The 14,178-nt window shown below is 42.0% G+C and overlaps 1 protein-coding gene and 1 non-coding gene across 10 annotated transcripts in view; both read left to right on the top strand.

Moving 5' to 3' along the window:
* The window catches only part of LOC105471408 (adenosylhomocysteinase like 2), a 212,411-nt gene that overhangs the window by 179,783 nt on the left and 18,450 nt on the right, over positions 1 to 14,178 (top strand). For all 9 annotated transcript variants that reach the window (XM_011723897.3, XM_011723896.3, XM_071094519.1 and 6 more), the window contains 6 exons: positions 1,645 to 1,739; positions 4,739 to 4,845; positions 6,689 to 6,805; positions 7,433 to 7,496; positions 7,975 to 8,063; positions 11,382 to 11,452. In XM_011723897.3, coding sequence (XP_011722199.1) covers positions 1,645 to 1,739; positions 4,739 to 4,845; positions 6,689 to 6,805; positions 7,433 to 7,496; positions 7,975 to 8,063; positions 11,382 to 11,452 — 543 coding nt within the window. The remainder of the gene's footprint in view (positions 1 to 1,644; positions 1,740 to 4,738; positions 4,846 to 6,688; positions 6,806 to 7,432; positions 7,497 to 7,974; positions 8,064 to 11,381; positions 11,453 to 14,178) is intronic.
* Positions 7,226 to 7,287, top strand: LOC112424871 (U7 small nuclear RNA). The gene has a single exon (XR_003015809.1). It is a non-coding gene; the product is annotated as a U7 small nuclear RNA (small nuclear RNA).

Genomic DNA, 14,178 nt, shown 5'->3' with positions numbered 1-14,178 from the left:
CTTGGCCTCCCAAAGTGCTGGGGTTACAGGCGTGAGCCACTGTGCCCAGCAACCCCATTTCTTTTTTTAAACAAATGCTTACTGACCTACTCTAAGAGCTGTAAGGGCAAATGAGGCAATGTCTTTACCCTCAGAATCTTATATTTTGGTGAGGAGATAATACACATATATAAATAATGATACAAGGACATATATGATAAATGCCATGACAGATTATAAATCCATATTCACTACACAAACAAGAGGCTTAGAAAAGTTCAGATTCCCACTTTGGGAGGCCGAGACAGGTGGATCACCTGAGGTCAGGAGTTCAAGAGCAGCGTGGCCAACATGGTGAAACTCCGTCTCTACTAAAAGTACAAAAATTAGCCGGGGGTAGTGGAGGGCACCTGTAATCCCAGCTACTCAGAAGGCTGAGGCAGGAGAATCGCTTGAACCCAGGAGGCAGAGGCTGCAGTGAGCCGAGATTGCACCACTGCACTCTAGCCTGGGGGACAGAGCCAGACTCCATCTCAAAAAAAAAAAAAAAAAGGCCGGGCGCAGTGGCTCACACCTGTAATCCCAGCACTTTAGGAGCCTGAGGCGGGCAGATCATGAGGTCAGGAGTTCGAGACCAGCCTGGCCAATATGGTGAAACCCCATCTCTACTAAAAATACAAAAATTAGCTGGGCGTGGTGCCACGCACCTGTAGTCCCAGCTACTCAAGAGGCCGAGGCAGGAGAATCACCTCAACCCAGGAGGTGGAGGTTGCAGTGAGCCGAAATGGTGCCATTGCACTCCAGCCTGGGTGTCAGAGCGAGACTCCATCTCAAAAAGAAAAAGAAAAGTTCAGATTCCTTGAGCGCTCATTTCCAGCTGGGTTAATCAGGCTTCGTTAGGAACATGACACTTAACTGGGCTATGAATTATAGTAACGTTTTAGCAAGTGGAAAAACACTTTTTTTTTTTCTTAATAATAGGGTGGGATGATTAAAGTATAGAAGCAAAAAAAATTAAAGTGTAATTGGGAAATGGTGAGAATGCCAGTTTGAGTGGATCAAGAAGTAACTGTTTCTGGTTTTTCTTTTCCCTCTAGTCACTTTTTTTTTTTTTTTTTTTTGGAGACAGAGTCTCGCCCTGTCCCCTAGGCTGGAGTGCAATAGCAACGATCTTGGCTCACTGCAACCTCCAACTCCCAGGTTCAAGCCATTCTTCTGCCTCAGCCTCCCCAGTAGCTGATACAACAGGCGTGCACCACCACACCCAGCTAATTTTTGTATTTTTAGTAGAGACAGGTTTCATCATGTTGGCCAGGCTGGCCTTGAACTCCTGATCTCAGGTGATCCACCCACCTCAGCCTCCCAAAGTGCTGGGATTACAGGAGTGAGCCACTGTGCCTGGCCCCCTCTCGTTACATTTTAAACAGCTGTCATACTTTTGTCCATTCTACTTGTCCTCATTGGGCTAACAAGAGCAGAATGACCATCAAAGACAAAGGAATGGATAAAGGGGCTGAAGGCAATGCCAATCAGTGAAGAATGTCAATCCAAGGATTATAGCAGAATGAGAGAGTTGGAAATTAGGAACCAGAATCTTCTCACTAAAATTTGGCGATCAGCCTCTTTTGGTCTTTAATAGTTTCTCTTTGTTCCTTTTTTTCTCAGGATTTCCTGTTTTTGCCTGGAAGGGAGAGTCAGAAGATGACTTTTGGTGGTGCATTGATAGATGTGTGAATGTGGAGGGCTGGCAGCCAAACATGGTGGGTCAGATTTCTGCTAATACAATTCTGTAGGGGTCAGGAATGGGGATGGGAGGAGGTTATGGCCTGGGAGAGGGTTTCCCAACAAGAAGAAAAGAAAATGGCTTCATTTGTATCTGACGTACCTGGATTTCCAGCAGAACTAGATTCTTATGCTATGGGTACCCCAAGAGTATTGAAGCTCTTATAACCTCAAAGTGCTTTAATTATTGGTTCTAATGTTGGAAGCATTTATATTCATTAGAAACATTAAAGTGCTGCCCAGGATTCACACGTGGCTGGTTAAAAAGCAAGAGTAATGAGTTTCCATTCCCTGCTACTGCCTACTCCCCCACCTTACAACAACCAAAAAACCCAAACAAACCACCCCAGAGCTCTCGAGATGCTTAGCCTTCTCTCTAGAATCCATATACTTGTCATGTGAGTCAGGACTAGAAAAATAAAATAAAAATAATAGAGTTCGTATAATGCATTTATAGTAAACCTGAAGAGCTTCCAAGTTCAAGTTTCTTCTCTTTATATTCGTTCCCCACATTTAAAAAGACAACAAGGCAAAGTTTTGGGGTTGTAATTTTTGCTTCATTTTTATTTTTGTGTTATTCTTTAGATCAAGTATTGAAGCCTGATAGCACATTAGATTTGCAAAGAGGCAAAAAGCTACACAAAGGGCTGGGTGTGGTGGCGTGTAATGCCAGCACTTTGGGAGCCCAAGGCAGGTAGATTCCTTCAGCCCAGGAGTTCGAGACCAGCCTGGGCAACATAGGGAGACACTGTCTCTACAAAAAAATACAAAAATTAGCAGGATGTGTTGGCATGCACCTGTAGTAGTAGTCCCAGCTACTTAGGAGGCTGAGGTGGAAGGATCACTTGAGCCCAGGAGGTAGAGGCTGCAGTGAGCCGAGATAACACCAGTGCAATCCAGCCTGGGTGAGAGAGTGAAACTGTGCCCCCACCCCAACCCCCTCCCCAAAAAGCTACACAAACTATGAGGTGCTCCCCTTGGGGGAGGGGGCAGAAATTAGGGAATGTGCTGACAAAAGAATCCCTGAAGCTCTAGTCCAACCATTGCTTGCTGCTGAAGGCTGCAGAGCAGGCCTCACTTGGTGCGTGGCAGAGAAGTAGCTTCTTTCTGAATTCTGTGATCCAGGTCACACTGCACCAGGCTTGTTTGAGGAAGCTGGGTTAGAGCCTTCATATCCTAAAGGGGTGGGGGAGCAGAGTTGACAGTGGCTGTAAGATGAGTCAGCTTGTTCCAACAGTTTTAATAGTGACATGAGGGAGTGTGACTGACAGATGCTAAAGCAGATATGCCAGGGAGTTTCTCCTGGGAATAAAACATTGATTTTTAAAGTCAGGAACCCAGGGAGGACATTAGGATTTTACCTGGAGAACATTACAAACTGTAGAACCAGCACAAACTGCTAGGAAGGTTAATAAAGAGAGTAAGACAAGGACAAAAACAGTTGTCAGCCCAGAAAACAAGACCCATACCTCTTTAGATTCTGTCAAGATTTAGTACTTTTCCTTACTTCCCACCCTTGGGAAGATTTCCTGATGACAAGAATTTCCTGCAGTAGATTTACATGGTGAGAATTATGGGCAGAGTTCATTAAGTAAATCTTAGAGGCAGCAACTACCTGTCTGTGTCATATCTTCCTTAAAATGGAAAAGTGGATGAGAATAGTGAGACTTACAACACAGAGTTTCCAGTTGTTCAATCTCTCTTGTCTCTTATCTTTTCTGTAGAAGGGAAAACTTCATGAGGGATTCCATACATGGAGAATGGGAGAGAGAAACTCAGAAGAGCCTTTTGCTTTCTTGGGGCATCTGTTCTGGGGGTTTCTACTTGTAGTATGGAGCAAGTACAAAAGCTTTGATGAGAGTCCTAACTTGAATTCTGGTTCTCAAGCAATGTTTGAGTGAGGGAGAGAAAATAGGTCAACAGCAAGAGCAAAAGAGAAAAAGAGATCAGGTGGTAGACATGAGGTTGGGGATTTTGTGTACTCTGGGGTCCAGAATGGCAGTTTTGGCACTTACAGCAGAGTTGATAATTGATGAGACTGCAAGATGGGTGCATGTCAGCAGAAGGCAACCCAGTTCTGTGGGACTTTCCAGGAGGATGGGTATAACAATTTGCAGAGTCCTGCTAAACACTTCTGACAGCCTAGCGAAGGACTGAAGTATCATAGCCTCGTGCCTGATAGTGTTCTAAGCTGGTTTTTCTTTATCTTTATAATTCAAAAGCTTTTCTCTGCTGATGAAAGCTCCAGTGGGCACAGCACTGTGTTTATCTTTCATCCCAACCTGAAATAGTGATAGATGAGCTGTTCAGAAGCATGCTTGCACACCTACATGCTGCACGGTTCCCTGGTTATTTTTAATTTGGTTTCTACAGAGTGTGAGGTTGTGCTAGGCAAAACCCTACAGTGCTGCCTGATATTTTGGGTGGGAGAGTGCCTATACTTTGGGAGAAGAGAAGGTTAATGGAATACAGTTTTATAAGCTATTGTTCCGAGAGGGAGACTTAATTATCTGACCATTTATTGATTGATTTTTCTTTTTTTCTTAAGAGGCTGTGTAAACTGAGGCCTCTTATTTAAACTAAGTCTTGACTGAATATATTTAAAGTCCATTTAGGCTTTCTGAATACCTATAGTAGATTCAAGATCTAGTGGCCTAGATAACCACAAGTTATCAATCCATAAGAAAATCCTCAGTTAGTTGCTGTATATTTTGATGCAGTAGATATATCATAGGGAGGGTTGTTTGGCTGTGCGAATTAAAATTGGCCTTTCTTCTCTCATTGTCTTTTACTTCAATATAATGACTATTTGGCAGATTATTGCATTTACTCTGGCTTTAAGTTACTTTGCATAACCATATGGGAAATTTTAAATATCTGTAAATTGCTAATTAGATTGGGATGCAAGACCCAGAGAAGCACTGAAGCCTCGAGGCTTCAGCAAAGTGAATGATGTTATTGATGCTTACTATTGCAGATCTTGGATGATGGAGGGGATCTTACCCACTGGATTTATAAAAAGTATCCCAACATGTTTAAGAAAATCAAGGGCATAGTAGAGGAGAGTGTTACTGGAGTTCATAGGTAAGATTTGACATGGGCATACCTGGTTTTATGCAGTCTAGACATAAAGTCTTATAAACACATACCTATAAAACACGTGTTAAAAATTGGAGCCTGCTATGAGGTAACAACATTTCAACTTGCTGTGAGGTGATCAGATCTCAGCTTGCTTTGAGGTGACCAGATCTCTCTTGTTTTTTTTTTTTTAATTAACAACACAAATAATGAACCTAAAATAGTGAGAAGGGGGCAGGTGGGAGAACAAGTGAAGTCCTCACGTTTTCTAGTGATTGTAAACAATTACTTCTTGTCCTTTTTGGACACATTTATTCATTCATTCAACAAATATTTATTGAACTTCTACAATGAACGAGGAACTGCTCTAGGTGCTAGGAACCTAGCAGTAGACAAAACAGACAAAAAACCTCTGCCATCTTAGAGCTTACATTCTTACATGGAAAGCAAGGACATATAGGGTTCTGCTTCTCAAATGAGCAATAATTCTCTGAGTAAAATTGGAATTATTTCAGTTCAATTTCTGTGATCATTTCTATGATTTATTTCACCCATAAAGAACTAAAAGGATGAAAAAAAAGTTTTAGGGAAGTAAATTCTGAACCAGCCACCGTCACTGCTTCAATACATTATCATCTTTTTGAATGTACAAAACAGGTCAGGAATTCAAGACTAGCCTGGCCAACATGGTGAAACCCCGTCTCTATTAAATACAAAAATTACCCAAGTGTGGTGGCGCACACCTGTAGTCCCAGCTACTCAGGAGGCTGAGGCACAAAAATCGCTTGAACCCGGGAGGCAGAGGTTGCAGTGAGCTGAGATCACGCCGCTGCACTCCAGCCAGGGTGACAGAGTGAGGCTCCGTCTCAAAAAAAAAAACAAAAAACAAATTGTGAGTGTATTTGAAAGTTAAAATTGTTGCAGTAGATTAGTGGGATTAAGCATGGTTTTTAAAGTAGTACTTAAAGTTACTCCTTTTATAATTAAAAAGATGAGTGAAATTAATACACAGTTTAAGCTGGGCATAGTGGTTCATGCCTGTAACCCAGCACTTTGGGAGGCCAAGATGGGAGGATCACTTGAGTCTAGGAGTTCGAGACCAGCCTGGGCAACACAGTGAGACCCTGTCTCTATTAAAAAAAAGAAAAAATGCTGGAAGGCTGGGTGCAGTGACTCACCCCTGTAATCCCAGCGCTTTGGGAGGCTGAGGCAGGTGGATCACCTGAGGTCGGGAGTTTGAGACCAGCCTGACCAACATGGAGAAACCCCATCTCTACTAAAAATACAAAATTAGCTGGGCATGGTGGCAGATGCCTGTAATCCCAGCTACTCAGGAGGCTGAGGCAAGAGAATCGCTTGAACCCAGGAGGCGGAGGTTGCAGTGAACCGAGATCACACCATTGCTCTCCAGCAGGGGCAACAAGAGTGAAACTCCATCTCAAAACAAACAAAACACAAACAGCCAGGTGTAGTCTCATGTACTTGTAGTTCCGGCAGGCAGTGAGACCAGTGCAGATTTAGTGAACATTGTACCCAGTAGGTAATTTTGCAACCTTCAACCCGCTCCCACTCACCCACTTTTTATAGTCTCCAGTGAAGGCCTTAAAATTTAGAGATGGGTCAAGGATTTTCCCCACATGACTTTTGAATAAAATCTTTATTGTGAAGCTGTATATGCAGGCTCTAGAAAGATATTCTTTGTTTCTCAGTGGCCACCTAATAGGATGAAACTAGTCATGTCTCACGCTCTCATGCCTACCCAATCATCGTGTTTCTGGGGCCTGCTATGAAAGCAATGGTAGATTGTAACGTTCCGATGTTTTTTGTTCTTGGCTTCCCTCATCCTCAGGCTGTACCAACTGTCCAAAGCTGGGAAGCTGTGTGTTCCAGCCATGAATGTCAATGACTCAGTCACCAAACAGAAATTTGACAACCTCTACTGTTGCCGTGAATCAATTCTTGATGGGTATTGTTTATTATCTTTGAGATGAACTTGTGTTGTCAAGTTGAGATTCTAAGTTTTTTGGCTTTGGTTATTTCTGGAAAGGATTCATGTAGCACCTCTGGATAATGTCTCCATTAAGCCAGAGCTTTGTCACCTCGTAAATTAAAATTACGTTATTTTTATTTTCTCCTTTGTATCTTTTCTATTTCTAAATATTATATTTTCAAAACATTATCTAATAAATGTATGTTGCTTTTATGTTTAAAAATTACTATGTTATCTACATCTTCTTCCTTTCTGCACCACTTGCAAGAAAGGGGGAAAAAAAGGAAAAAAAGCCTTACATATAGGATTGGTTGGATGGCAGGGAGTGAGAAAATATGTATTTTATTCAACTTTTCTTTCTGGTCATTAGTTTCTCTAGGATAGAAATCAGACTTTCAGTGTTACAGCTCTTTTAGAATTTGTCTAGCAAATTTTCTGGTAAAGACCAGAAAACCCCTTTAAAAAAAAAAAAAGAAACCAGACTTTCTTTCAAAATGAAAAGCAAACCAACCAAAAAACCCCATGAAAACAAAGAGATTCAATCTAACCTCAAGGCAGAAACAAGAGAAGATTTTTCTGATTTAATGTGTTTTTTTCCCCTAGACTTAAAAGGACAACAGACATGATGTTTGGTGGAAAGCAAGTGGTAGTCTGTGGCTATGGAGAGGTGACGTTTAACCTTTCATTTATTAGGTGTTTTAAATGGATTTTGTTGAAATATTCTGGAATTTTTTATTTGTATGGACATATGAGTACACTCGTTACCACTTTAGATGAGAAAAAGAACTTCAGAGGCCCTCTGGTTAAAGTAGTCTTTCTTTTTCCCTTTGCATTGCCGCCATTTTTCCTTAAGTTGATTTTCTGACTTGCTCCAGTACCACCGTTTGTGATGTTCTTTTTAGCTTGTGTTTTGATTATGAATCGTGAGTGTGGGTGTTCTTGTGCACATGAATGCGATAAGCAGGAGCCAGGGGTTTGTTTATGAGCTGTATTCAATTATTTGTTCTTCTTGTTTTCCCCAAGTATGAATCTATTCAGTGAAATTCCTCCCAGGGGTGGAAAGAGGGGGTGCACTTTCCCAGAAGCTTTGAGAAATGGTTTTCTCGGTGACTTTCCTTAATATGTGTGCTCTCTCCCCTCTTCAGGTGGGGAAAGGGTGCTGTGCTGCCCTGAAAGCCATGGGCTCCATTGTGTATGTAACTGAAATTGACCCCATCTGTGCCCTGCAAGCCTGGTAAGCCTCTACACTACCATCTCACTTGCAATCTTGGAGCTGTCTCCAAAGAATGGCCTGGTTGATGCCACACTTTATTTTAGAGGAGCCCAGATCCTCAGAGAGGCTGCCACTAACTCTAAGCATCTGCCTTTCAAAAAGGTCAAGGAGCTCTGCTTGGAGAGAGCAGAGACTATCAGAAGTGAAAATTTAGAAATCCTGTGGAGATAGTAACAGGGATTCTGTCAGCCAGAGAACAAGTAGCCCCTTACTTTCTCCATGTGTAATACTTGGCTTTCAAATAATGATCAGAAAAGAAATTGGCAGGCATCAGATGCCTTCTGATGTGTTACACTGAAAATAGTCCTTCTGTGGTATTCCTCCCAAAAATGTGTAACCTGAATCTAATTGTGAGGAAACATTAGACCAATCCCAATTAAGGGTAAAATCTACTAACTCTGAGTGAAGGGTATATGAGAATTATTGACACTAGTATTATAATTCTTAAGTTTGAAATGATTCTAAAATTGAAAGTTAAAAAGAAGAATAGTTCTTTTCTTATTATAAAATGTGGGTAATCATACCTACCTCATAGGATTGTGAGAGTTCAGTAAAATAATCATTAACATAGGCTGGGTGTGATGGGTTCATGCCGGTAATCCCAGCACTTTGGGAGGCTGAGGCAGGAGGATTGCCTGCACCCAGGAGTTCGAGACCAGCCTTGGCAACATAGGGAGACCCCATCTCTACAAATAATTTTTTAAAATTAGCTGGGTGTGGTGGTGCATGTCTGTGGTCCCAGCTACTTGGGAGGCTGAAGTAGGAGGATCACCTAAGCCTGGGAGGTTGAGGCTGCAGTGAGTTGTGATTATGCCACTACCCTCCAGCCTGGGTGACCCAGCAAGACCCTGTCTCAAAATAATAATCATTCTATATTATACATTATATAACATACATAATTATATAAGGTACAGAGCTGCTGCTACATAATATATGCTCACTAAATGATAGCTGTTATTAAAATTGTCTCTTGCCATCCTCAGCAGGGTGGGAAATACCACTGTTCTTAAAAACTATTGCAGAGTCCAAGTGTCTGTGGCCTAGGGGAACCATCATCCTTCTAATACACTAAGGGTTTATTATAGGAACCTGAACATGTTTTAATACAAATTGTGATACTGTTCAGATTATCCTATAGACCTGAATTGATCACTTACTATACATTAGATACTGTGCTACGTGCTGAGAATGAATAAGATGAATGTATAAATGAGATAAGGTCCGGCTGTTAGAAGCACACAGACAAATAACCACTGTGCAGTGAAGTAAGTGCTGTCATGGAGTTAAACGGCACATGCTTCTGTAGGAGCATAAAGGAGAAATTGCTTACTAAGAAGCAAGGGAGCAGGGTAGAAAGAGATGTCAGCAGAGCAGAGTCTTGACATTTGTTTAGGTGTTTTCTTAGTTTGGAAGTATATTCCAGGTACAGGGAACACGTGTGTTGTCTCCAAGGAAGGAGATAGCATGGCAGATTTAAGAAGCTGGAAATATTTTAATGTGGTTGGCAGATGGGATACATTTGGGGGAGTGGTGCTATCTAAGGTAGCAGTCATGGGAGTCATATGTCAATATAATCACATATTACTGCAAGTATTTGGGTCTTATTCTAATCCTGCCTTATCCTTAAGAATAGGCAGTCTCACTGAAGTATTTTAAGCAAGGAAATGACATGATCCAAATTGCATTTAGGAAAATCACTCTGCAAAATGATTTAGAAAGATGTAAACCTAGAGGCAATGAGATTGTGCCAGGGGTTACTATAGTAATTTAGGCAAGAAGGAGTGAGACCTAAACTTAAGCAAGGCCAGTATGTATTAGAGAAGAGAAGACAGATGAAAGAGACTTTTAAGGAATTAAAGAAAAAGACTCAGCCTGATTTGGTGACAACTTCAATTAGGGAGAGGCAGCAAGGACATTCTTGTTTATATGGCTCATTCAGATGGATGAACAGTGATGCTATTGATCAAGATAGAAAATATAGAAGAAGAAATAAATGAAGTTGTGAGTGCAGAGAAAATAATAAGTTTATTTTCAAACACAGTAAGTTTGAGATCCTTCTGGGACATTCATGAGGTGCTATCCAGTGGCTAATTTGATCCTTGGCTATGAAGCTTCAGAGAGATCTTTTTTTTTTTTTTTTTTTTTTTTTTTTTTTTGAGACGGAGTCTCACGCTGTTGCCCAGGCTGGAGTGCAGTGGCGCGATCTCGGCTCACTGCAAGCTCCGCCTCCCGGGTTCCCGCCATTCTCCTGCCTCAGCCTCCTGAGTAGCTGGGACTACAGGCGCCCGCCACCGCGCCCGGCTAATTTTTTTTGTATTTTTTTAGTAGAGACGGGGTTTCACTGTGGTCTCGATCTCCTGACCTTGTGATCCGCCCGCCTCGGCCTCCCAAAGTGCTGGGATTACAGGCTTGAGCCACCGCGCCCGGCCAGCTTCAGAGAGATCTAAGCTGAAGATACAAATGTAAAAATCAGCCATCTATAAGCAATCATTTGCAGTCAAGGGAAGAATATGGTTCTCTATACTGAAAGAATAGAGAACAGAATAAAGGCATAACCCTGCAGAGCACCAATATCCAAAGGTTGGCTGAAGTTGAGGAGAGACAATTAAGAGAAGTAAGAGGAAAACCAGGAGAGATGTATCATGGAGTCCAAGGGGTATAGAGTTTTAAGAAGGCAAATAATGTTTAATGTAGTAGAAGAAATCAAATAATGTAAGAATCTAAGAAGTTGGGCATGGTGGTGTATGCCAACAGTCCTGGCTACTCAGGAGGCTGAGGCAGGAGGATTGCTTGAGGCCAAGAGTTAGAGGCTGTAGTGCACTATGATTATGCCTGTGACTAGCTACTGCACTCCAGCCTGGTCAGCATGGTGAGATCCCATTTCTAAAAACAAACAAACAAACAAACAAACAGTTAAGAGTCTAAGAAATCTTGGGTTTGGCCTTCGGGAAATCACTGATGATCTTGGAGAGAGCACTTTCAAGGGGGTAGTTGGTTAAATAGCTAAGTGGCACTTTCTACAGTTTCTGGAAATTCGGTCAGGGAATCTCATGGTAGCCCCTGGCTCCCTATTATCAGGAAGAAATAAGTCTCATGATGCAGAGGAACCTTTTATTTCTGTCTTGTATGAACTAAGGAAATTGTTTGGATTTTTCACTTCTAAGAATAGTTCAGCTATCTCAAGAAATGACAGCAACTTGATATTAGCTTTTGAAGTCCTGTGTTAAAAGGCTCCCCAGCTGCCTGTTTAGGTTAATTGGTCATGCTTTATTTCAACAGTATGGATGGATTTCGACTGGTGAAATTAAATGAGGTCATCCGACAAGTGGACATTGTTATTACCTGTACAGGTATGATAATGACATTTTAAATGGGGTGGCACTTGGGAATGCTTTTATGGAGCAAGTGCAAGATGATTGGAAATATTCTGAAAAACCAAACTCTAAAAGCTAGAGAGAGATAGTAGCCCACAAAGCCAATCAGTCTTTCATATTCTTCCTAATTCTTTAGAGCTCTGACCAGAGGTATACAATTAGGTCATTCCTATGTAAAAACGTTTTTCTTCACACTTTAAGACAACTGTTATATCTCCATTCATCCTAGGAGATAGCTAGAGATGAGATTCAGTTATAAAGTTTTATTTGAGAAGCCAGATCTTAAATGTACACTTGATTTTTTATTTTACCTCCAAAAGTGATGTACATTTCTCTCTAGTATGTAATTAAGGCAAGGCTAGAGAGAAATTCTTTCATAGTTAGAGAAAGTAGAAGAGGTTATTCTGTTAATTCCCAAAGAGGTAGATTTTGAGTTTTAAAGAATATGCAGAAATGGCTGGTTTCCTCTAGGATAAGATACTTATTTTTATGTAGAACCATAAACTACAGGAACACTGGTTTTCTTTTATAATTCTATTTTAGAGGGGGAAATCGAAAAGAATAAAAAAAAAAATTTGTAATTGTAGCCTCAGGGAGAAATAGGGGCAGAGAAGAGGGACCATAAGAAGCTGTTCTTGGTTCTTATCAATCCCCTGATCTCTTTTGTTGTTTTAAATAGAGATGAGGTCTCACTCTCCAGGCTGGTCTCAAACTCCTGGCCTCAGGTGATTCTCCCACCTCTGCTTCCCAAAGTGATGGGATTATAGGCATGGGCCACCCTGCCCAGCCTGGACCTTTTTTTTTTTTTTTTTTTTTTTTTTGAGACGGAGTCTCGCGCTGTCACCCAGGCTGGAGTGCAGTGGCCGGATCTCTGCTCACTGCAAGCTCCGCCTCCCGGGTTCACGCCATTCTCCTGCCTCCGCCTCCCGAGTAGCTGGGACTATAGGCGTCCGCCACCTCGGCCGGCTAGTTTTTTGTATTTTTAGTAGAGACGGGGTTTCACCGTGTTAACCAGGATGGTCTCGATCTCCTGACCTCGTGATCCGCCCATCTCGGCCTCCCAAAGTGCTGGGATTACAGGCTTGAGCCACCGCGCCCGGCCTTTTTTTTTTTTTTTATTGCTTTTTTGTGAGCTGTAATTGATTTACTACACGTTTCACACATTTAAAGTGTCCACTGTTTTTTAGTAATTCACAGAGTTTGTACAACTATCACCACAATCTAATGTTTTTACTGAGTTGTAATTCACATCGTAATGTTCACCCTTTTAAAGTGTACAGTTCAGCGCCGGGCGCGGTGGCTCAAGCCTATAATCCCAGCACTTTGGGAGGCCGAGGCGGGCGGATCACGAGGTCAGGAGATCGAGACCATCCTGGCTAACATGGTGAAACCCCGTCTCTACTAAAAATACAAAAAACTAGCCGGGCGAGGTGGCGGGCGCCTGTAGTCCCAGCTACTCGGAGGCTGAGGCAGGAGAATGGCGTAAACCCGGGAGGCGGAGCTTGCAGTGAGCCGAGATCGTGCCACTGCACTCCAGCCTGGGTGACACAGCAAGACTCCGTCTCAAAAAAAAAAATTTAAAAAAATAATAAAGTGTACAGTTCAATGGCTTTTAGTAAAGTTGTGGAACATCCCAATTATCAAATTTTTATCACCCCAAAAAGAAACCCCATATCATTAGCAGTCACTCCTTATTCCATTCTCCATCATACCCCAGCCCTAGGCAACCACCATTTCCCTATTCTGGACATTTCATGTAAATGGAATTATAGCAACACCTGCAAAAAGAAGGGGAAAAAATAATAATTTTTTTAAAAAAGGAATCATTCATGGCTGGGCACGGTGGCTCACACCTGTAATCCCAGCACTTTGGGAGGCCAAGGCAGGTGGATCACCTGAGGTCAGGAGTTCGAGACCAGCCTGGCCAACATGGTGAAACCCCATCTCTACTAAAAATACAAAAAACTAGCCAGATGTGATGGCAGGCGCCTGTAGTCTCAGCTACAGGAGTGTGAGGCAGGAGAACTGCTTGAACCCAGAAGGCGGAGGTTGCAGTGAGCTGAGATTATGCCATTGTACTCCAGCCTGGGCAACAAGAGTGAAACTCCTTCTCAAAAAAAAAGGAATCATTCAATATGTGGTCTTTTATGACCAGCCTCTCAGCAGGATGTTTTCAGGGCCTCCCCATGTGATGGTATATATCAGTACCTTATTCCTTTTCTTGCTGAGTAATGTGTTATTGTATGGTTATACCATATTTTATTTATCTGTTCATTAACTGGTAGACATTTGGGTTGTTTTCCCTTTTTGGCTATTAGGAATAATGCTGCTATGAACATTGAATACAAGTTTTTATGTGGACATATATTTTCAGTTCCCTTGGGTATATACTAAGAGTAGAATTGCTAGATCATATAGTAACTCTGTTTTTAACATTTTCAGGCTGGGTGTGGTGGCTCACACCTGTAATCCCAGCACTTTGGAAGGCCTAAGTAGGCAGATCACTTGAGACCAGGAGTTCAGACCATCCTGGGCAACATGGCAAAACTCTGTCTCTACCAAAAAAAATATAAAAATTAGCCAGGTGTGTGGTCCCAAGTAACTGGGACTACAAGCACACACCACCACACCCGGCTAATTTTTTGTATTTTAGTAGAGACAGGGTTTCACCGTGTTGTCCAGGCTGGTCTCGAACTCCTGAG

Source organism: Macaca nemestrina, chromosome 4 (assembly GCF_043159975.1).
Source record: "Macaca nemestrina isolate mMacNem1 chromosome 4, mMacNem.hap1, whole genome shotgun sequence".
Lineage (NCBI taxonomy): Eukaryota > Metazoa > Chordata > Mammalia > Primates > Cercopithecidae > Macaca > Macaca nemestrina.
The sequence above is the reverse complement of the archived record's forward strand: the minus strand, read 5'-3'. Positions and strand labels throughout refer to the sequence as shown.